The 25122-nt window shown below is 39.2% G+C and overlaps 1 protein-coding gene across 1 annotated transcript; it reads left to right on the top strand.

Moving 5' to 3' along the window:
• Positions 1-40: 40 nt before the first annotated feature.
• Positions 41-18871, top strand: UTP15 (UTP15 small subunit processome component). The gene is made up of 13 exons (XM_019982939.2): positions 41-266; positions 5164-5327; positions 6306-6398; positions 6489-6673; positions 7783-7961; positions 8414-8539; positions 9947-10082; positions 11651-11735; positions 13096-13245; positions 13973-14074; positions 15568-15701; positions 15870-15928; positions 16389-18871. Exons 2-13 carry the CDS (start codon positions 5238-5240, stop codon positions 16607-16609), a joined length of 1560 nt encoding a protein of 519 aa, XP_019838498.2. The 5' UTR covers positions 41-266; positions 5164-5237; the 3' UTR covers positions 16610-18871.
• Positions 18872-25122: the final 6251 nt, after the last annotated feature.

Raw genomic sequence — 25122 nt, 5'->3', positions numbered from 1 at the left:
GCTCTGGCCACGCCTCCTCCTCCACCATAGCCCCGCCCACCGGACCCTCCCCTGCGTCACCCAGGCTGCGTGCGTCTCGGGAGCCTGCGCCCTGACGTCACCTTCGTGCGACCCGACGGGCTCGTCTGTTCGCGGCGTGTTTCAGGGGTTTCTTACAGTATCCACGTGATCTTCTGCATGTTCTCCTGCATAGTCAGGAAGGGGACTGGCGGAGTCCAAGAAATTCTTGACGCTGGAGTCTCGGCGGACCGTCCGGGCTTACGGAGGTAAAGGGGGCTCCCAATGAAGGTACCCCAGACTCACATCAGGCCTTCCTTGCTATCTAGCATGTTTCCCTGGGGCTTCCCGGTCTCCGCGGAGTGGCTAAATTCCTTAAGCAACCTCTCAGGATCCTCGCAATTTACTTTCGACCTAGATTTTCCTCTTCTACGGTCACTCTCCACTTCTACTGTCCACCATTATTAGTCCCTGGAGTAATCCACACCCTTTCAAAGTAGTAGGCAGATTTCCATCTCTGTCTTTGCTTATGTGGTTCTCTCAGTTTGCAGTGCCCCTCTTATTAAGTGGTTAATTGGTTTCAATATTATTCTAAAGGCCCAACTGAAATGCACACTTTGAATGTTTCTGGTAGCCTCCCAGTTAAAGTCTCGTCTGAGCGTTTTGTTTTCTGTATATTACTTATAGCATACTTTTGGTGTTCTGCCTTGTGATGTAGTAGTACCTAGTTTTCATTCAGGCCCGGTTTTTTCAGCCTGTTACCACTCTCTGATTGTTTTTTTCCTGTTCATTTTCACGTCACTTCTTGCATCCGTGCTTTTACACCGTCTTGCTTCCCCTCTCCTGCCTCTGATGCTGTTCGTCACTTTAATCTGGCAAACCACTGTAAAGTACTTCTTTCAAGGCAGTTATGTTCTCCATCGCCTATATAGTTGACTCTCGAACACTGCGGTGAGGCAGCTTTAGGGGCCCTTACCTTCTTGGGAGGGATAACTTACAGTGGACTCTCCGTGTATGGGATTCCTCCACATCCTGGGCTCCACTTGTGCTTTCAACAAGCCGTAATTCTGTAGTACTGTGGTATTTACTGTTGAAAAAAAATCTGCTCTAAGCAGACCCACACAATTCAAAACTGCTGTTCAAGGGTCAGCCGTGCTCTAGTGAGGGGCTAAGGCCCACAGACAGGCTAGATCTGGCCCACTGTCCTGGGGTCGTCAGTGAGCCACGTATGTTTTTTATAGATGAACATTTGTGATTTGTTTGATGATGGGTATGTGCTAAGTGGCTTCAGTTGTGTCTCACTCTCTGCCGCCCTATGGACCTTGGCTCCCCAGGCTCCTCTGTCCATGGGGATTCTCCAGGCAGGAAGACTGGAGTGGGTTGCCATGCCCTCCTCTAGGGGATCTTCCCGACCCAGGGATCGAACCTGAGTCTCCTGCATCTCCTGAATTGACAGGCGGGTTCTTTACCACTTTGCCACTGGGGAAGCCCTATTTGATGACAGGACACATCATTCAAAGTCCATGTAACTTTCTCCCCCTTCTCCAAAGAGTCTCTTTCATTCATAAACAGAATATCATACTTACAGTTATTTGGGGGTAGCTTGTTAGTAAAAAATTTGAAATTTTTTCTTTCTTGGTATGTAAGTAACTACATAATATCCTCCATTTTGCCTGCTGGCCTACAAAGCCTAAAATATTTATTCTTTGGCCTTTTACAGAAAAACTCTGTGGACTTGTGCTTTATAGCAGTGTTCACACCACTCATGGTTTTAATTTTGTTTCCCATATAACCCAGCACAATGCTTCCTTTTGTTCCTTTCACGAATATTTATTTGAAACTCAAGTGTTAGTCGCTCAGTCACATCTGACTTTTTGTGATTCCATGGACCGTAGCCCACGAGGCTTCTCTGTCCGTGGGATTCTCCAGGCAGGGACGCTGGAGTGGGTATAGTCATTCCCTTCTCCAGGGGATCTTCCCAGCCGAGGAATTGAACCCACATCTCTTGCATTGCAGGCAGATTCTTCACTGTCTGAGCCAGGGAAGCCCCAATTGGGCAGTTGTTCTTAGTCTTCCAGACATAAAATGTTCAGTTTCAGTTCGGCCCCTCAGTCATGTCCGACTCTTTGCCACCCCATGGACTGCAGCATGCCAAGCCCCTGTCTATCAACAACTTCTGGAGCCTGCTCAAACTGATGTCCATCGAGTCAGTGATGCCATCCAACCATCTCATCCTCTGTCATACCCTTCTCTTGCCTTCAATCTTTTGCAGCATCAGGCTCTTTTCCAGTGTGTCAGTTCTTCCCATCAGGTGGCCAAAGTATTGGAGTTTCAGTTTCAGCATCAGTCCTTTCAATGAATATTCAGAACTGATTTCCTTTAGGACTGACTGGTTTGACCTCCTTGCAGTCCAAGGGATTCTCAAGAGTCTTTTCCAACACCACAGTTCAAAAGCATCAATTCTTCGGTGCTCAGCTTTCTTTATGGCCCAGCTCTCACATCCAGACATGACTACTGGAAAAACCATTGCTTTGACTAATGGGGAAAAAGGATCATTATGATGCCATATGTTTATATGAATTGACAGAAATACAGTCAAGTAGATTTATAAAAGACAAGCCTGTAACCTAGCTAAGGAAGTCAGAGGTTTCCTGGAGGATGTAATTCTCAAATATTAAGTGATAAATAAGAGGTAGATAGAAAGAGATCATTCTTGCCAGAGAGGACAGATGAAGACAGATACTGAGACAAGGAAGAGTATGGTGTGTTAAGTGAGTAAAAAGAAGTGAAGCTGGAAAGATAAGCAAGGGCAAGATTACAGAGGGCCTTAATTCTGTTTGAAGGAGCTTGCACCTTCTTTTCTGGGCAGTTTTGGGCTTTGTAGCAAAAGCTAGATTTGCATGGTAGTTCGGTAACTCTGACAGCTATTTGGAAGACAGACAGAGTCAGGGAGACCTTAAATTGCACTATTTCAGTAGTTGAGAAGATGTGAATTAGAACAGTCTAACTAGGTGGTGTGGACATTATGGAGTTTAGAAAGATTTGGAAGGTAAAATCAGCAGCTCTTGCTAAATATTATATGTTAGAAGTGAGAAGGAACGACAAGTTAGGACTGATTCAAGATTCCCAGCTGGTGCCAATTACCAGCTGAAATGAAGAGTCTCAGAGTATATGAAGGCACTGACCATGTCTGTTTCACTCAGCATTGTGCCCCAGTGCCTAAAACAGTGTGTTACTTTGTAAGTACTTCAGTGAACAGAATAGTTTCCCTTTTTTAAATCATGAATTGCCATGTTTCATCAAAGCCTTTAAAATATGTTGCACCTGTGTATTTTGGTGTTACAGTGTTTTCAGACTTTTGAGAATAGATGAGTTGCTCCACTGAATTATTCCCCTGTTGCAAATAAATGGTTCTGGAAAGACATTTCAGCTTAATTACATGTTAGTTAAAAGTTTTAATTAGTTGTTGTATGGCAGAAACCAGCACAACATTGTAAAACATTGAGGTAAAGGTATTGTAAAGATCCTATGGTATGTGAAGAAGTTTATGCAAAGAAACACTCTTCATGTTGTGAAAAGTTATTTTTTAAACCTTAGATTTAATAAAACAAATGTGGAATTATAAAAGCTTTCAGTTCAGTCGCTCAGTCATGTCCGACTCTTTGCGACCCCATGAATCGCAGCACGCCAGGCCTCCCCGTCCATCACCATCTCCCGGAGTTCACTCAAACTCACGTCCATCGAGTCAGTGATGCCATCCAGCCATCTCATCCTCTGTCATCACCTTCTCCTCCTGCCCCCAATCCCTCCCAGCATCAGAGTCTTTTCCAATGAGTCAACTCGTTGCATGAGGTGGCCAAAGTACTGGAGTTTCAGCTTTAGCATCAGTCCTTCCAAAGAGCACCCAGGGCTGATCTCCTTTAGAATGGACTGGTTGGATCTCCTTGCAGTCCAAGGGACTCTCAAGAGTCTTCTCCAGCACCACAGTTCAAAAGCATCAATTCTTCGGTGCTCAGCTTTCTTCACAGTCCAGCTCTCGCGTCCATACATGACCACTGGAAAAACCATAGCCTTGACTAGACGGACCTTTTTTCGCAAAGTAGTGTCTCTGCTTTTGAATATGCTATCTAGGTTGGTCATAACTTTCCTTCCAAGGAGTAAGCGTCTCTATTTCCCAGGCAGTGATGGGACCAGATGCCATGATCTTCGTTTTCTGAATGTTGAGCTTTAAGCCAACTTTTTCACTCTCCTCTTTCACTTTCATCAAGAGGCTTTTTAGTTCCTCTTTACTTTCTGCCATAAGGGTGGTGTCATCTGCATATCTGAGGTTATTGATATTTCTTTCTAGAATTTCATTTCAGAATTGTTTTATTCTTGTTTTCTTTCTTAAGTTTAAGCCTTTTAAAATCAACTAACTTAATTTTAATCTTCTACATCAGAAGCTTTTAAATTTAATTTTATTCGTCTACATTAAAATATCAGCTCTGCTTTCTTCTTGGCAGTTTTAGGCTTTCAGGAAGTCAGGTCCCTAGTGAAGTGAAGTCGCTCAGTCGTGTCCAACTCTTTGTGACCCCATGGACTGTAGCCTACCAGGCTTCTCCATCCATGGGATTTTCTAGGCAAGAGTACTGGAGTGGGGTGCCATTTCTTTCTCCATGGGATCTTCCTGAACCAGGAATCGAACCCGGGTCTCCTGCATTGTGGGCAGACGCTACCCTCTGAGCCATCAGGGAAGCCCCAGGTCCCTAGACTGTTTTTATAGATTAAATGTTGTCTTAAGTTTAATTTTAGGAAGCATTTGTATTTGCAGTTTCATGTTAATATTTTCTGTTGTTAATAAATGAATGTTCCAAGCCAGTGTGTTTCGCTCTGCTTTGGCAACTGGATGGCTGAGCCAGATTTATTCCCAAGTGTTGTAAATTGGTCAGTTAGGTGCGGGAACATTTGTGTGTAGTCTCTGCGTATAACTGAGCAGATAGTACACTATGGTAGCCCTGTTTTCTTCTTGTTTCCTTTAGATTGTCTCTTCTGTATTAAGGTTAAATGGTTATGATCACTGATCTATGAGCTACCGCACAACCTTTGGAAAAGACACAGAGTAAGAATCATAACTATATATAGGTTTATGAATAGTAGTAATGTGTATATAAAATATTTTTTTTTCAGACATAAGACAGTCACTTTAATTACACCAGTTTCAAACTAGTTACCCTTGGATAACAGTGCAATTATATGAAAGTATGGCTGGTTATAAGCCTGTATCAATCCAGACATATCCTGTACTTGGTGAAAAAATCACCCAAGATACACTGTACTGGAACAACTATAAGGTAAGTGTAGACAAAATTAAGGGGGTGCTGTTTTGCATTTAATGCCAATTTCTCCAGCATTTGTAAGACTTTGGATATGCTAGTAAAGAGTTAATAACTAAAAATAATCTGTCAGCAGCTTATAGTTTGGATAGAAAATTGGATGTCTGATTTTTTTTTCTTGGAATTATATAAAAATCCATATTCCTTAATCAGTTTAATAATACAGGTATCTAACAGACAATAGATGATTAATCAATGCAAGTGAATTAAATTTTAGAACTTGAATCTCATATGAAAGAAGGTTTTAAAAAAACTTTTTTTCTTAATCTCAGGAGGAAGAGATGTAAAATGAATTCTTTGCTGTCTGAAAAGGCTAATTAAATGATTTTTCTTTATAAAAAAGATGATTGACTTAATAGAAAAATGGAAAGATGTTCGGATTGGAAAGTTTATAGGAAAGGAAATTTAAGTAGCCAATAAATATATTAAAAGAGCTCCAACTTCACTCATAATTGAATAAGTGCAAATTAAAACAATGATTAGATAATTATTGAGTAATAATTTAGATACCTTTTCATGTATAATGTTGACGCAAATGAAAAATTTTGATCATCATTTCTGCTTGAGGTAGGGAAAATTGGTGCAAACTTTTCAGAGGGCAATTCTGGCATTATCTCTTACGATAAAAATAACTTGTGGTCTTGTAAATTACACAGCTTGGAACTTCATCAGTGAATATACTCTCCAAAATTTGTGTATGTTATCCTTATGTGTAAAGATGCTCATTGAAGTATTATTTATAATATTAGAAATCTCAGAAAAACCTGTTTGTTAGTAGTGGACTGGTAAAGTAAGTTATGATATATCTTATAATGGATGGTAAAGCTATTGCTCACATGAAAAGTTAGCTAAGATATGTTAGTGAAAAAAAGGCAGGGTACAAAGTAGCCTGCATGGTTGTAACTGTGTTAATACTCGCTATTATTTTTCATTAAGACACCTGTTCAGATCAAGGAGTTTGGTGCAGTGTCAAAAGTGGACTTTTCTCCCCAGCCTCCGTATAACTACGCAGTCACAGCTTCTTCAAGGGTAAATGTAATATTTTTCTTTCACGTAGTTTATATTTACTGCTGTTCTTGAGCCATCTAGTAAAATGCTGTGTTTTTTATCTTGTTGTAGATTCACATTTATGGCCGATACTCCCAAGAACCTATAAAAACCTTTTCCCGATTTAAAGACACAGCATACTGTGCTACTTTTCGACAGGATGGTAGACTCCTTGTGGCTGGCAGTGAAGATGGTGGGGTTCAGCTTTTTGATATAAGCGGGAGGGCTCCCCTCAGGCAGTTTGAAGGCCATACTAAGTAAGAGACAGTTGTTTTGTTTTATTTTTTTATTGAAGTATAATTAGCATACATTCTGTTACTTTCAGGTGTACAGTATTTGTGTATATTGTGTAATGATTGTCACAATAAACCGGTTAATATCTGTCACCATACAGTTACAGATAGTTGTCTTCCTGTACATTTGTTGTAAGTTCTGTTGGTTTTACAGGCTTTGAAAGAAAGAGTTCTGTGACGATTATGTACCATTATTGACTTTATTTCCTGATTGTTCTAAGACAGCGTGCATAACTTGGTTCAGTCCTATGGTCCATTTTGATGGGGCTCATGAATTCCCTAGAATTTTTTGCAACATTTTAGGAAATGTGAGTTTCTCTATGTAGACGTCCTATAGCTTTCGTTAACTTCTCAGTGAGTTTTGTGACCCCATTGAGGTTCTAAAGGCAACCTCACAACTGTTATGGAGAACTCAAGAGGCCTGGATTTAATGTAAACAAATAGAGTTTGTTTTTTTGAAATCAAGTTGGAAGGTGGGATTTTTTTTTTCTACTTGTATTTGGTATTTTGCTTCTTAAAAATTAAACAGCCAAAGGCAGTTTTATAACTTTGTTTCAGGATTACCAATGTCATTGCTGAAATTTACTGTTGATTTTAAGTCTCAAAAAGTGTTTTTTATAGTATATTATCAGGATAGTCTTAGTTCATCACTGAAATGTTTTAAATATAGTAGATTCATGGAACATGATTCTGCTTAGTGGCAAGTCTCCTTAGAATTTTTAAAAATCTACCCATTTTTAAATTTTTTAAATTAAAGTAACTTTGTGCCAACATTTAGAACATTTAACTTTCCACTGAGCAGCAAAGTAGAAATGTTAACATATCAGAAAATATAATTTTAAGGCCATTGTTCAGTATTTTTATTAACTTCATAGTACCAGGGATATATACATTTTAAATTGGCTTGAGGATAAACATCTGTTTAAAGATTTTTAAGATTTTATTTTTCTCTCATGATTTCTCTCTACAATTACTTACTGAAAATGAGCTGCTTTTCTTGTTATTTAGGATGTTAGACGATACCAGAAATAATTTTTTCTTGTTTTTTGATATATTGATTCTTGATTTTTCAGAGCAGTTCATTCAGTAGATTTTACAGCTGACAAATATCATGTGGTTTCTGGGGCTGATGATTATACAGTTAAATTATGGGATATTCCAAACTCCAAAGAAATTCTGACATTCAAAGAACATTCTGATTATGTGAGGTGTGGATGTGCTAGCAAACTGAACACAGATCTCTTTGTCACAGGTTAGTGAAATCTTTTTCTTCCCTCTTGAAGTTGTTAAGTTTATTGATATACTTGGATGTTGCTTTGGGATTCTTTTTCAAAGAAATATGTATGTGTTTATCCTGTTGTTTTCTTTTCTTTTTCTTCTTTGGGGGATTGTTCTTAATTGTCCTCCACATGTGATTTGAAACATCGTGCTCTGGTTTTCAGAGCTCCCCCAGTGGTCAGGAAGCAGAGGTGATGCAGTCCAGTCGTCATGGGTGTCTGTGTCAGACTCCCAGATGACTCAGTCGTCTGAAGGCAGGAGTAGTTTAAGGTTCCATGTAGGTTAGTGTTTCAGAAACAGACAGTGGTAACAGGGTTTAGAAGTACTGTATCTTGAGTATACATATGTCTTTTTAAAATTTCATCTAAGCCTTTTCTCCTGGTAAAGTTTTGTTTGAATATGCACACACACACATTTTTGTTTTAGGGTCATATGATCATACTGTGAAGATGTTTGATGCACGAACAAACCAGAGTGTTATCTCTGTTGAGCATGGACAGCCAGTGGAGAGTGTCCTGCTTTTTCCCTCTGGAGGTCTTCTGGTATCAGCAGGTATTTCCTTTAAAAATTGTTTCACCAGTATTGTTTGTCTCGAGTCAGGTATTTCTTTGTCAGTGTGCACTTGAATCGCACATTTAGTTTTTTTGCTTAGACAGTTGACAAGTGGGATAGGCGAGCAGTTTTTATTTACTGAGTACCTACTGTGAGCCAGGCACTGTGCTTTTATTCTCTCCAGTCCCCTAGATGTGCTTAAAAGATAGTTTTCTCTGTTTTACAAAATAAAGACAAAGTTTTAAGTAATTTGTCCAAGAAAAAGTGGTAAGTAGCAAATCGGCAATCTCAGAATTTGAGAGCCTGTGTTGTGTACTTACCCAGAAATCCAGGTCGGACTCCTGCTGTTGTTCCTACATACGAGATCTGTAGCTGCTTTTGAAAACACAAGTTCTTTCAGATCTAGAATTAGGCTTCTCTCTTTTTATGTGACTCTTGATTGAAATGGCCTTACTCAGCAAAGAGCTGAGAGTGCTGGAGGAGGAGATAACGTGGACTCAGAGTGGCCTCAGTGTATTTTTCGTCAAGTTGAAAGTGAGGTATTTTTTTCATTATTGTTCATAGTGCATTTTCAGATTTATAATGGAAGTAGTAAATTGGCTTTTTTCATTTGTTAAGTCAAAATTCGTGTGTTGGCATTAGAAGAATACATAGGTAGTGTATAGCTTTGCTTGGTTTTTTTCTTAATTCTAAAATCCAAATAGAAGTTATCCCGTTTTATACTCTTTTCCTCATACCTATTTGATTTCAAAATAAGTTGATAATATTGTCAGAGTTTCTATTTTTCTTGCTGTTATTTTGAGAAATGGAAGTACGTACAAGTTGAACAGGGAGAATGGGTGTCTTTATGCCGATCTCCGTCTGTTGCTGATTAACTGTGTGACCTTGGGCCATCCCTTAAGCAATATAGATAGATCTTGAAGATGAGAGGTCTATCTGACCACTGGGCGAGGTCAGTGGTTTCAAACTGTGGTCTCTTTCATGAGCTGCTGCCCGTGGGGAGACAGGGACTGAGAATTGGGGTCCAGGCCTTTTTTCACAGTCAGGATGGGTAAGACCTATGTCCCCACCAACCCCAGCTTCCTTGTCCCCTCCCACCCCTAGCTCTCCAGCCTCTTTTTCTGTTTTACCTGCTAGACTTTTGCTTAATACTTATCTGAAAGAAAAGATGCCATATTAAAAAATTTCATTTTAAACCATTGGATTAAATTGCTTTTAAGAATGCTTCCAGTTCTTAGAGTAAAAGTTATAGAGAAGTTTTTCAGTTTTGTTGGCATTCACAGAATTTTTAGGAAACGATATCTTCGTTATTCTTTCCCATTTTTGTACAAAATTTCTTTGAAGAATGATTTTATGGTGCTTTTCAGTTGTTTTCCAAATTAAACTAATGATTATTTCTTTTTATAGGAGGTCGGTATGTTAAAGTCTGGGACATGCTAAAAGGAGGACAGTTGCTAGTGTCTTTGAAAAATCATCATAAAACTGTGACATGTTTATGTCTCAGCAGCTCTGGACAGAGGTTACTCTCTGGCTCACTGGATAGGTTAGCATTTTAATTTTCTTTCTTAATCATTCTTAGTGTGCATATGTTTACTGCTTGAAGAAATGTTATTTCTGCACAACTTGTGATAGCATTAATATGCTGCCAAATGATTTCCCTGAAAAAAATCTGTTGAGTTGAAAATAGTTTTGACCTTTCATTTATACAGAGCAAACTTATTTTCTCCCTTGATGTAATTTTTTGCTTTAATTTATATACTTCAGGAATTTATTGAATCATTTGAATATTCTTTTAAAATAATTGGTTATTCTGTAGTTTTCTTTTAAAATCATTATTGTATATTTTGAAATACTTATGAGTATGTGTATATATATTCTAGCTTATATTCTTTAAAATTTAAAACTTCGTATAAAAATTTCTGTGTGTTAATTGTCTGGAAATTACATATTTCTAAATATTACTGTATTCAGTAAGCATTAGTGTTTCACCAGTTAATGTTCTAGAACAGTGCTCTACAACAGAAACACAGTCTGAGTTACATATGTAATTTTCAGTTTTGCCAGCCATGTTTAAAAGGTAAAATTAATAATATATTTACTCTAAAATATTATTTTAGTATGTAATCAGCATAAAATTATTAATGATAGACCGGAAACAAGTTCAGCCTCATATACATGCCCAATGATACTTTATGATTTAAGTGAAATATAGTTGTATTTAATAGAAAAATATTTTTATATTGCCTCAATTTTAAAATTAAGTAAAATAAATTCACTTCTTTTTCACTGCCCACATTTTAAGTGCTCATGAGCCATATGTGGCTAGAGCGATGACCCAGTTCTAGAGTTTACTTTCATTTATCTGTTGTTGCTCCTTTTATTTCCATATTTCTTTTTTCACTGTTATGTAAAGCCTTGGTTTTTCATCATATTTATTAAAAAGTATACATATTTTAAAAGCTAGAAAATACTTCTGATACAGAGGAACTTACCATGTAAATATAAAGCAAATTCCCTGCAGTGGTATTAGTAGACAGTTTGGGACTTGATTTTTAGATGTGTCCCTTCAAAAGCTCCTGGTAAGTTAGCTCTGTTCATAGTAGTTCTCAACCCAGAGTGCCTTTTGTCCCTCAGGGGCTGTTCGCACTCTCTGTGGACATTTTCAGTTGTTGTCACAACCTGGGGGTAGAGTGTTCTTGGTATGTAGGGAGAAGAGGTCACAAATGCCACTGAAGATCCTGCAGTACACAGGACAGCCACCATTACAAAGAATTATCCTGCCCACAGTGTCAGTAACGATGAGTGAAGCTGAGAAACCCTGCTCTTTGACGTCAATGGACTTTGATGCTGTTTCTTTAGTTTCGAGTTTCATCTTCAGGAGACAGTGGTCTATCCATCTGGTGGCTGCTTGAAGTGTTTATGCAAACAATAAAAAAGAGTTTGTTTTTAAAAGAGATTCAGTGATAAATTACTTTGTAACTAATGTTACTAATCATTTTTCTTCATTGTTGTATGTTTTAATATTCATATATTGAATTTTTAAAAACTAACTTTTTATACTCATTTCTAAGATGCTTTGTGACAAAGCTCTTTTTTTTCTTTTTTTGTTAGGAAGGTGAAAGTATATAGCACAACTTCCTACAAAGTAGTCCACAGTTTTGATTATACAGCTTCAATTTTGAGTCTTGCACTTGCAGTAAGTACTTTTAGCTCTTTTAGCTTTTTTTTTTTTTTTTAAACTTTGACTAACCTTGCCTGTTAAATGAAACTAACGTGAAGTATTAAGGTTTATCTTCGCATTTGAATAAGTATTAGTTTCTTCTTATCACATTAGATAATTGGGTTAAGACAATGGCTGGAATATATGAGTTGTCTTAATAACTAAGCATGAATTCAGATTTAGGTCCTACTCATTGCACAACTCAAACTAACTGTAGTGTTGTATAGGCATTGTTAACACTAAGGGCAGGACCTGGAAAGTAGATAAGTCTCTCTTCAGCACATTTAACGCAAGGGTTAAATACTCCAAAAAGTCAGGTTGGCTCTCTAAGCCAAAAAACAAAAGGGCGGGCAGGGGGTGGGGGAGACAAAGGGGCAACAAAATGGAATGTCTCCTTTTCTTTGTTAACTGCTCTTTCTGGGGTGTTTAGTGTCCAGTTTCATGAGCTATTGAGGAGGAAGAATAGGTTTGAACACCTTATATAGAAATCGGAACTGGCAGTGGAAAAGAAGTTATGCAACGTTTTCTTGACAAGATGTTGGAAAGTCGTGCCGCCTCTGGGGCTCCCTGGTGGTGCTGGTGGGAAAGAACACGCCTGCTAGCGCAGGAGACGCAGGAGACGCGGGTTCACCCCCTGGGTCGGGAAGGTCCCCTGGAGGAGGGCATGGCAGCCCACTCCAGTTTTCTTGCCAGGAGGATCCTGTGGACAGAGGAACCTGGTGGGCTATAGTCCAAAGGGTCACAAAAGAGTTGGACACGACTAAAGCAATTAGCATGGGTCCACACACGCATGCTACCACATCAGTCTTTTTCTAGGAGGAGAGTATGGGGAGAAATTATTTTGGAAATATTTCCCAAGATGTTATTAACTGTGTATTATTATACCAACTGGCAGTGATAATTTCCAAGTATAATTAAAAATGAAAATTTCTCAGCGGTGTCTGACTCTCTGCGACCCCAGGCCAGATTACTGCAGTGGTAGCCTTTCCCTTCTCCAGGGGATCTTCCCAACCCAGGGATAGAACCAGGTCTCCCTCATTGCAGGTGGATTCTTAACCAGCTGAGCCACAAAGGGAAGCCCGAGAATACTGGAGTGGGTAGCCTATCCGTTCTCCAGCAGATCCTGTCAAACAGTAGTATCTTAGAGGAATAAAAATGATTTTACTTTAACTTTTCACATAGGTCAGTCACTGTTAGGCAGAGAATCAGTATCCTAATGGAGCTCTTGATGAAAGTACGGACAAGTAGCAAGCACATTATAAATGGTATTTGGAAGAAAAAGCAAGGTGAATTATGAGTTCCTAATACACTAACTTACTTTTCTAATTGCTCTTAGCATGAAGATGAGACAATAGTTGTAGGAATGACCAATGGAATACTGAGTGTTAAACATCGGAAATCTGAAGCAAAGAAGGATTCGGTGCCCAGGAGAAGAAGGCCTGCATATCGAACTTTTATTAAGGGAAAAAATTATATGAAACAACAGGTATTTGTATATTTCATATGTATTTTTTACAGATGAAAGTTGTTAGAATAGCCAGCTTCATCCCTGCACATTACTGAAAAAGTGTAGTTCACCTGGCAGTTAGCTTCATTTTTTAACTTGATTTTACTTTTCTCTACTTCATATTTATCTCCAGATTGCTAGATTGGGGACATTAAATTAATAAGTAATGGGGATGTAACTGTCCAGTTTTCCCAAAACCATTTGTTGAAGAAACTGTCTAATGATACTTCTTAATGCCCTGAATCTTGGCAACATTACTATGCTCAGAACAGTGTCTTTCACACACTGTCTGGTTTGATCTTCTAAATAACCCTGAAAAAGAGTAGAGCCAATAATATCTCCATTTGACATCTGAGAAGATGGAGATACAAAGAAGTTCTGATTGATCCAGGATTTCTCTACTGGTACTAGGTGGTTGCTCAGATTCTTGTTTTCTCTTTCTACTCAGTCACTGCTTGCTATGTAAAGAGAGTTGCAGTGAGCAGTGTCTGCCCAGGATGGAGATGTTGTGTGTGGATCCCAAGTTAAAATCACAGGACACTAAGAACATGGTGATGTGGCAGATTGTACCGTTTTCATTTGATTGACTTCATGGGCTTATAACCCTTCTTTATGATAGACTTCGAGGACACTGTGGAACTATGATTATTTCGAATGAAACTATTTGGATATTGATTTTTCTTTGTAAATTTGCTTTTCAATGCAGGATGACATTTTGATCAACAGACCATCAAAGAAACATCTAGAATTGTATGACAGGGATCTGAAAAACTTCCGGATCTCTAAGGCACTTGACAGAGTCCTTGAGGTGAGTGAGTAAAGTGTGTGTGATTTTTCTTTTTGTAAAAACGTTTTTTTAGAGCAGTTTTAGGTTCAGAGCATGATTGAAGGGAAGGTACAGAGCTTTCCCATCTGCCATCTGCCCCGCACATGCAGAGCCTTCAGGGTGCATTTGTTGGAACTGATGAACCCACAGGACATTATTTTTAACTTTTATAATTATTTTAGCTGCACTGGGTCTTCGTTGCTATGTAGGGTTTCTTTAGTTGTGACAAGTGAGGTCTTCTCTCTAGTTACGGTTCACGGGAGTCTCCTGGTGGCTTCTTTTGTTACGGAGCATGGACTCTAGCCTTGATGTACTTTTGTCTGCAACCAGTTGGACCACTTCGTGGCAAATAGGTGGGGAAACAGTGGAAACAGTGACAGACTTTATTTTCTTGGGGTCCAAAATCACTGCAGATGGTGATTGCAACCATGAAATGAAAAAGACACTTGCTTCTTGGAAGAAAAGCTATGACCAACCTAGACAGCATATTAAAAAGCAGAGACATTACTTTGCAGACAAAGGTCCATCTAGTCAAAGCTATGGTTTTTCCAGTAGTCATGTATGGATATGAGAGTTGGACTATAAAGAAAGCTGAGCACCAAAGAACTGATGCTTTTGAATTGTGGTGTTGGAGAAGACTCTTGAGGGTCCCTTGGACTGCAAGGAGATCCAACCAGTCAGTCCTAAAGGAAATCAGTCCTGAATATTCACTGGAAGGACTGATGCTGAAGTTGAAACTCTCCAATCCTTTGGCCACCTGATGCGAAGAACTAAGTCATTTAAAAAAACCCTGATGCTGGGAAAGATTGAAGGCGGGAGGAGAAGGGGATGACAGAGGATGAGATGGTTGGATGGCATCACATATTCAATGGACATGAGTCTGAGCAAGCTCCTGGAGTTGGTGATGGACAGGGAAGCCTAGTGTGCTACAGTCCGTGGGGTTGCAAAAAGTTGGACACAACTGAGCAACTGCACTGATGAACTCGAAAGTGCCGGGCTTCAGTAGTTGCAGCGCATGGGCTTAGTTGCCCTGTGGCATGTGAGATCATCCCAGACCAGGGATTGAATACGGCTTTCCTGCACTGGCAGGCAAATTCTTAGCCACTGGGCCACCAGGGAATTCTGGAGCTCAAAGAATGTTTTTTTTATTTTAAACTTTTATGTTGTATTGGGGTATAGCCAGTTAACAGTGTTGTGAGAGTTTCAGGTAGACAGTGAAGGGACTTGACTGTTCATGTATTCATTCAGCTGTAAATGTATCTATTCAGCTATAAATGTATCCATTCTTTCCCAAGCTCCCCTCCCATCCAGGCTGCCCTATAACATTGAGTTTATTTTTAAAAGAATTATTTTGTTTCTTGCCATGACTCAAAACTGGGAAGGAAAAAAACCTGTTTACATTTGGTAATTATTAGTGAGTACTAAGACTGATTCTTTTCTTGTGCTGCTCATGTTGACTCTGAAAAATTTTCTAGCCTACTTGTACAATAAAGACACCCGAGGTTACAGTTTCCATCATAAAGGAGCTAAATCGAAGAGGAGTCCTTGCAAATGCCCTTGCAGGTCGAGATGAAAAGGAAATCAGTCGTGTTCTTAATTTTTTGATAAGGTATGTTTTCTGTCTCTGAAATGCATGTATTTTGCATCTGAAATTTTTATCTCCAAATTTACTTTTAGTTTGAGCTTTGTAGAGAATTGACAGAACAGTTTAGTAAATCTGTTTTAAGGATTTTTTTAAAGTTTGCAGGTTTCAGTAAACAGAATTTTTGCTTTGTAGGAATCTGTCTCAGCCAAGATTTGCCCCTGTTTTGATTAATGCTGCTGAAATAATTATTGGTAAGTAGTTGCTAAAATTCTAGCATGCTTGAAGAAGTAGAGGTGTCAGATAATGAAATCAAATAGATTGAAATACCTTGTCTTTATCAAGTCTCCAGTAAAGATTTCATGGAGAAAACAATAATAGTAAGTCAGTGCATTTTAAAGTACAGTAAAATGTATACAATGGATTGGCTTTCAATTGCTAGCACTAGGGTTATTATAATTTAAAAAGTTTTTTTCTTTAAATACCTACAATGACCATGACTAATTTTTAATGAGAAAACGAAAAATAAGTCGGAATTAATTATTTCTCTCTGAAATACATATATTCAGATGGATTATTTATGTAAAACATAAATTGTACAAGTACAGATATTTTGGTGTCTTTTATATTTCATATTTTTGTACTTTTTCTAAATTCTGCTGTTCATATTTTGTTTAGAAAGATGTTTATAGTTAATGTTTCCTCTCTTTCTAGATATATATCTACCTGTGATTGGTCAATCACCTGTAGTTGATAAAAAGTTTTTGATACTTCAAGGACTTGTAGAAAAAGAGATTGATTACCAGCGAGAACTACTGGAAACCTTGGGCATGATGGATATGCTTTTTGCTACCATGACAAGGAAAGAAAGCACTTCTGTGTTGCAGCATAATACATCTGATGGATTTCTAGAGAACAATAAGATTGAATCATAGTGTCTGCTTAACAGGAAACATAAGAACTCCTAACATGGAATAGATTTGATGCTATTAACTGTTGGGAAGAGAATCTCTTTGATACATTAAAAAAATCTATTTGCAGAAGCAATTTTATAGAAGATACTGGAATAACTGTGCTTGGAAAATAAGAAACTTTTTAAACATGGTTTTCCATGTTCTATTTTGAATTATTTCATGGCATCTTCAGCTGGAAGAGATCTCAGTTTTGGTCATAGTGTACGTCCATCTTGGACAGGTCGACATTAATTTTAATATAGCTGAGTTCTGTTTCAATGTTTGAGTAAACACTCAGAACTCTGGAGAGGGTTTCGACTTAAGAATCCTGCCAGAGGAACAGGGCTTTATTTTTTCCTATCGTGGAAAAACAAGAAAACAAATGGCAACAACCAGTAAATTCTCCAGTCAGTGCACTTGGGGTCACCAGGCTCCAGCTGAACGTGCCCCCTTTCCTTGCTGTCATCATTTGTCCCAAGTCACGAGTTCCACCTCAGCTGGTAATTGGGCTCTATCTGTTCCCAGTGTGGCAGCTTAGTGGCCAACTCCCAAGTGCTTGACACGAGTTTGACATGTAGTCAGAGAGTGTGATGAGGCAGATTTGATAGCTAGAAATTGTGCTCACCAGCCTGTGTTTTCTTTTTCTTCCCGTAATCTTGACTGTGCTGCTCAGGACAGGGCCTGCAGGTAAGCCTTCGGAACCATATTTATCCTCTTCCCCTCAGTATGCAGCCTTTCTACCAGCTTTTCAGCTTGTTTCAGGTCAGGGGAATGATAAAATTTGCCATTTCTCTTGTGACCAATAGCCTTTCAGCCTTTTTATACCTATATTTGGAGCTTATCTTGCCGCTACCTACCTCTGAAAGCCATTTTCTTTGGCCTGTATTTAGGTTATTTTTCCCTCCTCTATTCCTAATATCATTTTGTGTTTCAGAACCCCTTGTATTTTTTATTTTTTTTTTAAGTTCAACGTAAATCACATTTTTTATAGAGACTCTTATTTTCTTCTTGATTTCCTGGGATGTATCAATTCCTGATGGATAGTCACTGACTATTCATTTCTAGCACACTGGTTTTACACTTGGTCCCTTTTCCACCTTCCCCCAGTTCCTGAAGTAGTTAACTATCTGTAAGGAAATATGTCTTAGGCTAGAAGAGTCCTTAATTAAAGTAAGATTTGTAATTGCAGTCTCCTCTTAAATTCACTTCCAGTTCTGTGAATTTATATGTGTATTTTTAAAGCAGAAAGAAATATTCCCATGTTCTGATAAGCATGTATGCTCAGAGAGTCTGGTTTTCCCTTCATGAATTGATTTAAGCCGTTATGAAGCCCAGTAGCTTGTAAGAAACCAAGAATTTGCTTCCTTGAGTAATTATGAGATTAGTCAAGATCAGAAGCTCTGTCTTTATGTTAAGAAGGGTTAATTTACAAGTTGTTTTTTAAATTTCATAAATACGCTGATAAATGGGGTACTAATAAAGCTGAAAGGTTGAGGTTCTTCCAAAAAAGCTAGTTTTTTGGAAGACGAGTTTTTGGCATCCAGGGTTGGTATTCTCATTTATCATTGAATTCACCCTTGAATTCCCCAAGCTTGAGTTCCTCATCCCAGCACTGTGAACTGGCTTGCTTGCTGGGGCCAAAACCACTCATTCCCTTTAACACAACTTCACCAGAGTGCTGCCATTTTTTAGATGAGATATGTAATAATTATAAATTTTCAAAAAGGCTAGGAAACAGTTCTCATAGCCATCAATAGTTCAGTGCTGAGTTCATGAATAGTTTTTAAAGTTTGGGACAAACTGTAGTATTTGCTACTTGAAGTATTATTTGTAATTGGCATATTACAATGTAACATTGGCCTTCATTTCCAACTTAAAATGCCTAAAAATGCCTAAAAGGTTTTTAGATTTGTGAATTTTAGTTGAAATGTATTTTTAAGATGTTACTAAACCTGCAGAAATATTGAAGTATTTCAGAGAACTTATTCACTGTACATTTAATTTATTTTATTTATAAAAGTTACGAACTGTGGAAAGTTTTGCTTGTTGGGTCAAATGCTTGTTGCTTCAAATGCTCGTTGATTTGAAGTGCTATTTACAAGAAAATCAAATACCTTCAATGTATAAACACTACTAAGTTGTTTACAGGACTCTGGAGTATAAGTAAGTTTGTTTAAAGAAATTTGGTCTGTTCAACTTGAATCAGCTCTATCAAACATTAATTAAAAGCCTCATTTAAAATGATTGTTAAAATATAGTAATTTTCTGAATGGAATGACCGTGAATGCTCGTGGGGATAATTCCTTTGTAGAGAAGGGGAAACTGATGATTATGGGAGAGGGGAGCCAGTGGCTGGATCAGTATCCTTGGGAGGAGGTAGGGGTCTGCGTGCCCAAAGGTTGGCCTAGACAGTGTATGAATAGTTTGGGCATTGCTCAGGAAGGAAGCCAGAGATGGGACACAGATGCAGTTAAGTGTGTAGTAGTGACGATGGTGGTTTGTAGAAGTTCTTTACTGAGTTCCTTTATTGGAAAAAACAAGCAACTGAAACAGCCTGGAGAAGTTGGAGCTATATAGAGGTGTTGATCATTTGAATAGAGAACACGGAGTAGGTATGAAAGAGGCCAAGAGCTCATACTTTGGAGCCTGTCTGCCTGAGTTTGGATCTTGGCTCAGCCACTCGCTGGCGGTGTGACTGTGTGACTTTGGCAAGTTATTTTAGCACTTTGTATTTCGTTTTCCTCATCTGTTAATTAGGCACAACCACAGAGAGTGGCTGTGAGAATTAAGGGAGTTAATGCCTACAAAAGTACCTAGACTATTTCTGTTGTTTGCTGTGGTTACTGTCAGGGGAGTGAAAGTGCTAGAGAGGGAAGCAGCATTACCAGCAGAGCTCAGGCCCACGTGCGAAGTGTTACGGGAGCAAGACCAGTCAGCATGACTGTGCTGTTCTCTAGTCACATTTGGCTCTGAGGATGCAGATGTCGGGTAGGCTGAGGTGTGGACTTAACAGCAGAGGTTTCATCAGTGAGTGCAGAGTAATTAAGAAAGGGACAAGGACATTGCTGAGACATGAAATGCATAATGCACCATGGAATCAAAGCTGGGTAAGTAAGGAAATCATGAGGGACTGAGAATGACCGGGTTGACGGACTGTTGGTATGTGTGGAGTTGAGGTGTTACAGTTTGGGTATTAAAGGTAGTGAGCTGGAGACATGAAATGTGCTGGTGAACAAGCCAAGATTATGACTGAATGAAGCCAAGAGTAACGTCGGAGAGAGTGACAGCAAGCGAGGAGCAACGGTGTTGAAAATTCTACGGGGAAGACTTCCCTGGTGGTCCAGTGGTTGGAAATCCTGCCAGTGCAGGGGACATAAGCCTGTGTACCACAACTACTGAAGCCCGCGCACCCTGGGGCTTTGCAACAAGAGAAGCCATCGCAACGAGGAGTCGTCCCCGCCTGCCCCTGCTCGCCACAACTTGAGAAAGCCCATGTACAGCAATGAAGACCCAGTGCAGCCAAAAATATTTTTTTTTTTTTTTTAAAGAATCAATACAGAGTGGCCCTTATTGATGAACAATAAAGTGGAGTATTACATATGTAGTCAAATGATGTTAAAATTTAAGGAGAGGTTTTCTTGGGAAGGAATGGGGCAGAGTGGTCCAGAAGCATTGAGGCTCACCTGCCCTACCTGTTAGGACAGCTGTTTGAGGGGTGTGGGGACAACATTAGCAGCACTCAGGAGGACCGCAGAGGAAGCTGGCTAGCAGGGACACAGGAAGCAGGTCCCCCCTGCCTCCTGCCTTCCAAATCTTGTGTGAATATATCTGATTGCTGCTGCTGCTGCTGCTAAGTCACTTCAGTCGAGTCCGACTCTGTGCGACCCCATAGACGGCAGCCCACCAGGCTACCCCGTCCCTGGGATTCTCCAGGCAAGAACACTGGAGTGGGTTGCCATTTCCTTCTCCAATGCATGAAAGTGAGAAGTGAAAGTGAAGTCGCTCAGTCGTGTCCGACTCTTAGCGACCCCATGGACTGCAGACTTCAAGGCTCCTCCGTCCATGGGATTTTCCAAGCAAGAGTACTGGAGTGGGGTGCCATTGCCTTCTCCAAATATAAGAGCATACATAGCCTCAAAATAGTCTACACATCTGGGCTTCCCTGTTGGCTCAGATGGTAAAGAATCTATCTTCGATGCAAGTGACCTGGGCTCGATCCCTGAGTCAGGAAGACCCCCTGGAGAAGGGAATGACAACCCACTCCAGTATTCTTGCCTGGAGAATCCCATGGACAGAAGAACCTGGCGGGCTATAGTAAATGGGTGACAAAGAGTCGGACACGATTGAGTAACACACACACACATACACCCTCAACTCTAAACAAATGGGAGTACACTATACTTGCTGTTGTGCGTTTCACCTTCCACTTACTGTGCATCAGAGAATCTGCCAACTTAGTACATAGAGCTCTGCTTCATCTTTTTTTTTAATCCTGCCCTATCTCACTGAACAAGATGTGCCATAGTCAGTTTAACCAGACTCTTTCCATTCTTGCAGTTATGCATTGAGTAAGCTTTTACGTAAGTTTTTGTGCATTTTGAGATATATATACTGGGATAAATTGACGTTAATTATCCTAATCCTAGAGTGTAAGTCTTTGTCTTTCCACCCCAAAGTAACATTTCATCCCTGCTGCTCATCTTTATCTAAGGAGGTGCTACCCAGCTTTCAGTCAAGCTGCACCCACCAGAATCACTTGCAAAATGTGTTCTTAAAGACCTCTTCTTCCAGGTACTTTGTGTTCCGTAGGTTGAGTGAGGGTGAGTAAAAGTCACTCAGTCGTGTCTGACTCCTGTGGACAATAGCCCACCAGGCTCCTCTTGTCCATGGAATTCTTCAGGCAAGAATACTGGAATGGGTTGCCATTTCCTTCAGGGGATCTTCCCGACCCAGGAATCAAAGCGGAGTCTCCTGCATTGTAGGAAGATTCTTTACCTTCTAAGCCACCAGGGAAGCCCCTTAGGGTTAATAAGATACTTTAACCTTATTAGGGGCAAGGGCTACTCATATTCCCACTCTACATATGGTGACACTGAAGTGACACAGGAAGTTTAGGTGACTTGTCTAAAATCACATAGTTGGTTTGTGCCAGATCTGGGATTTGAACTTAGACAGTCTGGTTGAAGAGTACCTAGTCTCATCCACTGCAGGAATATTCTAGAAACATGGAATATGTCTTTATTCATCTTTGTATTCTCGACTTTATCCACGATTCCTAGTTGGTGCTTAGTAAATGTGCTGAATAACTGAATGGAGTGAAGGAATGCTTATTGGATCCAGTTCGGGCAGTTCACGTGAAAACAGCAATGTGGTTACTGTGAACAAGATGAAATGGTTGCATTTTCTGAGAGCTGCAATGTAAAATGTTTCTGGAAATTGGCCTTATTGCCCATTGAGAATTTTAATCAGGTAGAACTTAAACCATGCATCAGAACCACTAGCTCACTAGTAGTCCACGAGGTGGCAGTATTACTTTGAAAACCATGAGAAACCTGCTTTTTCAGTAGCCTTTTCTCTCAATCAAGTTTGTGGTGCTGAGTCGTTGTAAGGTGAGTTCTCTCAGAAAACAATGAAGATAATTGGTTATTGTAATGTTGACACAGTGGGTTCAGAAGTCATCAATAATTATTAGATGCTAGCCAGAAATGTGGAAACAAAACCTAACCAACACCCATTTTTAATTAAAGATGGAACTTTTTGACAATGTAGAAAAATGGAAAGAACATGAGCTACGTGATCCCGGGTAAGTCCCCGGGCCTCAGCTTCCATATCTGTCACATGGAGTTAACGTCACTTCCTTTATAGGATTGTTGTGAAGATAAATGCGATGACATGCCAGAGTGCGTTAGGTGCTTTACTGTGTTATTCACGTTTGTGATTATGAAAAGTATGCTTGCCCTGAACCTCTTTGGAGCTTTTTCTTAATTTCTCGGATTATTAACATCATTTGTATCACTTAATGGTTAGGCTGAAGCTTTCTAGTATAAAGGATGTTTTTAAAATAAATTAATTGCACACACTATAAAATAAGGGGTTGAACTGATTTGAGAGAGACTGCTTACAAGTCTCTGATTTTGAAAGCAAATGGTATGATTTGCAGTATGTACAAATAAGACCCCTATTCATGAAAGTAAGATGTGAGTTCCCATTGGATTATTAGTGTTATAGAAGAAATTTTAAGCAGAATTATGTCTTTAAACATATATATTAATGCAGACTTTTCTTTATGCAAATTTACTATACTAGCTGTGACTGTGTGATGGCTATATTGACTAAAAGGGTTTTAGTTTAGAATTCTGTTAACGAGGGTTGACAATTTCCAATAAACGCTACTCTAAAACACTGCACTCACATAACGTTTTTCTTAATTGAGATATAATTGATGTTATGTTAGTTTCAGGTGTACTAAGATAGATTCTTGACAAAGTGTTCCCAATAAAAAACACAGAAGGCTCGAGTCAAAAGCAGTTTCCTCTCAGGAAGCAAGTGGAAAGCAGTGGTCAGATTTTTTTCTTTTACTTTTTTCCCCTTAGGAAAAAAGATTTTGAGGCTCACCTGTCTAACCCATTCTTATCTTTCAATGGGAAAAGATCCACGTGAGGAGAAAGAACGGAAAATAGACAATTGCATGAAACTTGTTGATAGTAGCATATCTGAACTTCATTTTTCTATAATTTCTAGGAGAATATTGCGAGGTCATACACATGATTTTCTACCACAACATTATTACCATAAACATCCACATAACCTAGTGGTTTTATTTACTTATCTTGTGAGTACAGGTTATTTAAGATAGCGTGAGACAGTGCATCATTAGTGGTAGGAAACTCTCTCAGTTCAGTTCAATTCAGTCACTCAGTCATGTCCAACTCTTTGCAACCCCATGGACTGCAGCACGCCAGGCTTCCCTGTCCATCACCAACTCCCGGAGCTTGCTCAAACTCATGTCCGTCGCATCGGTGATGCCATCCAACCATCTCATCCTCTGTCGTCCCCTTCTCCTCCCACCTTCCATCTCTCTACTCAATTTGTAAAGAAGACCATGTTTGATTCTGCTTTAACAATAAGAGTGATCAAAACTGGAAAATGATGGACAAGAAAGATAATAACGGTTAATACTAATAATATGCTTACTAAGACATTGTTCTCACCAATGTACTATACTAATTAATTTTCACAACTTTGGAGTTGGTACTATTACTCTATCAAAATTACTGTTTTTGCAGTAAATGTGTTAAGTTAATGCAAATAAAACACAATTAGAAACAAGGTCATAACTGTGTGAGGTGATGGATATGTAGTTTGGTTGTAGTAATCACTGTATATGTATATCAAGTCATCACACTGTAGAACTTAAACATATACACTCTTTATTTGTCAATTATACCTCAGTAAAGCTGAGGGGAACAAAAGAACAAGCCGCTTAAAAAAAGAATTAACCACAGATGTGGTGAATCGAAGTCATTAAAAGGTGAACACATCAAGCTCTTGCAAAGAACCTCAGGTAACTGGTGGTTATTGTAAATAAAACATTGTCTCTGCTGTTGCTGTAAGAAAGCTGTGTGATCAATGATAGATTTTCTTAGAAAACAGGACACGAGTGTCACTTGATAGAGGAACACTCATGCTTAATGTTCAACTCAACCAATATAAACTGTTACATTAATAGTCCAAATAGTAACATGGATTAGTTCTCCTCTGGGTTTCTTTCTCAGCAGTATAGGAGAGAAAAATATGAATCTCCTGGATCCATCCTGGAAAGACAGGGGTAAGTACAATATTTAAAATCTGAGTGGTGACTGACTTAAATAGTAATTGACTAAATGTTGAATGGATAAGAGAAGAAGTAAGCTGTGAGAAGACAGGGCCATACCTGCCTTAAGTATAGGGTCTGGCAGAAAGGAGATACTAATAAATATTTGCTGCTTGAACGCTGAATCCTCAGAGGCAAATGTCAGACTTGAGATGGAGGTGAGTTGGGCTACTAGAGTGGAAGGTGGCTGGTTCTCTCAGGGCTAAACAAAGAATGAGTTTTCTAGCTCTCTCCTGAGAACTAAATAAAAATGGAAGCTTCAAGGACATAAGGCTTCAAAATCCTAGGATTTTTATTTTATTATGTTTTTATTGTGAAGTCATTTTAGTTTTACAGAAAAGTTCTAGGAATAGTGCAGCTTCTCTCAGCTTCCCCCAAAGTTAACAACAATCAAAACCAGGAAATGAACATTGGTGCAAGGCTGTTAATGAGAACATGCCAGGGCCTCCAGTTTTCTCCCTGATATCCCTTTTCGGTCCTAGGGTCCAATTCAGGATCCTGCATTGCATTTAGTTGTTGTGTCTCCTCAGTCTCCTCCAGTCTGTGATGATGCCTCAGTCTTGCTTCCCTGGTAGCTCAGCTGGTAAAGAATCCACCTGTAATGCAGGAGAACCCAGTTCAA

Source organism: Bos indicus, chromosome 20 (assembly GCF_029378745.1).
Source record: "Bos indicus isolate NIAB-ARS_2022 breed Sahiwal x Tharparkar chromosome 20, NIAB-ARS_B.indTharparkar_mat_pri_1.0, whole genome shotgun sequence".
NCBI classification, from domain to species: domain Eukaryota; kingdom Metazoa; phylum Chordata; class Mammalia; order Artiodactyla; family Bovidae; genus Bos; species Bos indicus.
The sequence above is the reverse complement of the archived record's forward strand: the minus strand, read 5'-3'. Positions and strand labels throughout refer to the sequence as shown.